General features: G+C 37.2%; 1 protein-coding gene across 1 annotated transcript; it reads right to left on the bottom strand.

Annotated features, from left to right (window-relative positions):
- Window positions 1–1,484, bottom strand: LOC4340877 (glycine-rich cell wall structural protein). The gene is made up of 2 exons (XM_015786614.3): window positions 1,296–1,484; window positions 1–560 (listed from the first exon to the last, which is right to left on the bottom strand). The coding sequence occupies exons 1-2, from the start codon at window positions 1,393–1,395 to the stop codon at window positions 214–216; spliced, it is 447 nt and encodes a 148-aa protein (XP_015642100.1). The 5' UTR covers window positions 1,396–1,484; the 3' UTR covers window positions 1–213.
- Window positions 1,485–3,132: the final 1,648 nt, after the last annotated feature.

Genomic DNA, 3,132 nt, shown 5'->3' with positions numbered 1-3,132 from the left:
TGAGAGATATAAATATTTTCAGATATACCATATTATTATGCTTAAAGCCAGAATACATGTTGGAAGGAACATACATATATAAGAAGAGACCAAACATGATGCTCTTCTAGTTTCTTGCTACTATACAATGTTCCTACTAGCAGCATGCATACTCAAACAAGTTTGTCATAATTGACTTATTTAACAGTTGTACTTAGATGACTCGAATACCTATTAAGGCCAACCACCACCATGTCCTCCTCCATAACCTCCACCACCACCGTAGCCACCCCCACCACCGTATCCTCCACCATAACCACCTCCGTAACCACCACCATATCCTCCACTGTGACCAGGATGACCATACCCACAGCCATATCCTTGGCCGTATCCACCTCCGTAGCCACCGCCATATCCAGGGTGGCCATATCCACCACCATAGCCACCACCATACCCAGGATGACCATATCCTCCTCCACCATACCCGCCGCCATATCCATATCCTCCTCCATGAGCACCGCCCCACTTCTGATCCTCGACCCCTGACCTACCTGTTGGCTTCACATTCTTCCCCTCAGATTCTGCGTGCATAAGAAATTTCCTTTAATGGTCATATTTTTTATAGGACGACTCCTACCTAAATATAAACAATACGAACACATGCGTTGGTGCTGAACATATAATTTAATTGGAAAAAATCCATATTAATCCCCCGAACTAATTCAATGAATCACTTGACCCTTGAACTATTTTTTCTCATTTAACCCCCTAAACTATTAAAATAGTTCACTTTACTCCCTAATACTCATTATACAAGTTGTATTTTAAGCTGAAATTTGTTAGAGCTATAGATGCCATCATTATCAAAGTTCAAAAATATTTTCATTTTTTTCATTGTTGTTTGCTTGAATTTTAAAATTTTGATGTTTAAGTCTTATGTGCTTTCAACCTACATAATTACATAAACAGTGAGAAAAAAAGATTAAAAAAATGTTGAGACATAAGTTGTGAATACGTCTGTATTCTACCAAATTTTCAGTGCAAAATATAACTTATACAGAGAGAAAAAAAAGTGAGATATCGTTACGGGACTGAAGTGAACCATCTTCAATAGTCTGGAGGTGTAAAAATGAGTCAAAAAATAGTTTAGGGGTTAAATGCTCTGGTGAAATAATTGGGGGGAATAACATATACTTTTTTTCCAATTTAATTCATTTTTTATTTATCATATGCAAATAGATTGCTATTCTTGAGTATTCATTTATGCCATTGGAAGGTGGGAGAAAGAGATAGAGAGAAGGGTCACAGATACAAACCACTGGCTTCAGCGAGCTCTCTTGCGTGAGCTACATCCAGGAAGAAGAAAAGCAGAGCAGATAGGAAGACACCAAGCAGAAGGAGATTCTTGCGAGCCATTTCAGATGATCAGTCGAGCTTGCTAGCCTGTGATGAGAAGAATGCACTGCCACTCTGCGCTATTTATAGGTGCTTCAACGCATGCACATTATTCTTGATCCTATCAGTGGGTTCATGAACAGATCCAAAATTTCTACGTTCAATAATTATTTCAGTAATACAGTTGGGCGTTAGGATTGAGATCAAATTGCTTTTTGGTAGATATCACATCATCAACTCAGTTTCCTTGTAGCCAATTATAGTGAGTGAGGCAAGTCATCAGGACGAAACAAGGAAAAAGAAAAGATGATTGAGATGACAGACAATTGATCTGTTTGTAAAGTCAATTATCAAACTAGTGACATATTAGATACTACTAACTGATTGTAACCGTGCATATCTTTCAGTAAACTGGTCCTTTCCACAAAGACTAATTAATTACTTCCTCCGTTTCCCAATATAAGTCATTATAGTATTTTCCACATTCGCATTGATATTAATGAATATAGATAGATATATATGTCTAGATTCATTAATATCAATATAAATGTGGTAAATGCTAAAATGACTTACATTGTGAAACGGAGGGAGTGTTCGATTTTTAGTCGCATGTAATAGTTAAATCTTCTGATTAAATTCCATGCAGGGAATGCAAATCATGTTTCAGTTGCATATGCAGCGTGCGGCGCGCGCTTGACTGTGTATTAGTCTATTAGATACGTATACTCGATCGATTTTTTCAATGATAAAAATGAATTGCATCCACGGTCTTTACCATACGGCATATAACTAATAACTTTGATAAGTATACTCGATCGGATGATGCTATGAAATAAGAGCGAGTACAATAAGATGCGGACTATACAAGTTGCCACATCATATTTCTAGTTATGTGGAGGAGAGAGAAGAGGAAAGAGAAGAAAAGATGGCTACATATTAGAGCAGGTACAATAGCAAGCTATATATTTCAAGAGAAAGGAAGAAAGAGAAGAGCAGTGGACTACAGATCTGTAGCCAGCTGCATCACGGACTATAAGACGTAATATGTGTATGACAGGTGGGACCAGATATTAATAGTATAGTAAGCAACTATTGTATGAATTGGCTATTACATTGGATATAGATGATTTGGAGCTAGTAGTGGGCTATACTATTAAACTTGCTCTTAATAGAGCCAACTATAAGCTTAATTATAGCTTATATTATAGTTAACATGAATAGTAGATGAGCTATTAGGTTATCTCTATTTTTTTCCTCCTCTCTATATCTCACCTATGCATTTAATGTATTTATCTTGAAGTATGTGAATATATAGCTAGCTCTTATATGAGAGCCAACCCTCTTCATTTTTTAAATTCTCTTTCCTCCACGTAAGCTTATAGTTGGCTTATAGCCTACTATTAAACTTGCTCTTAGTAGCCAGCTACAGCACGAGCTCCAATAAACTATGTGAGAGAGATATGTGGATTAGATATTAATTATGCAGTACATATCTACAACTAATTATTGTATGAGTGGACTATTAGGTTAGCTATAGATGATGTTTTAATTTTTAGAGCTAGTAGTTGGCTATATTATTAAAGAGTGAAGTGCACCGGCGGTCCTTAAACTTGTGCAAGTGTGCCACTTATGTCCCTGAACTCTCAAAATGCATTTTTGGGTCCCTCAACTTGTCTCGGGTATCATATAGGTCCAAACGAGCTCTAACCCGCTTCGTGAGATGACGTGGCATGTGACGCTGACGCTTACATGTCAGTG

The sequence above is a fragment of the Oryza sativa genome, chromosome 6 (assembly GCF_034140825.1).
Source record: "Oryza sativa Japonica Group chromosome 6, ASM3414082v1".
Taxonomy (NCBI): Eukaryota; Viridiplantae; Streptophyta; class Magnoliopsida; order Poales; family Poaceae; genus Oryza; species Oryza sativa.
This window is presented reverse-complemented; position numbering and strand designations above follow the sequence as displayed.

What these genes read in the sequence shown, in the direction of transcription:
- LOC4340877 (XM_015786614.3), bottom strand. Translation starts at nt 1,395, where the DNA reads ATGGCTCGCAAGAATCTCCTTCTGCTTGGTGTCTTCCTATCTGCTCTG. An exon ending in AGAGCTCGCTGAAGCCAGTG is followed by an intron (nt 561 to 1,295) that starts GTTTGTATCTGT and finishes TTATGCACGCAG; the next exon opens with AATCTGAGGGGAAGAATGTG.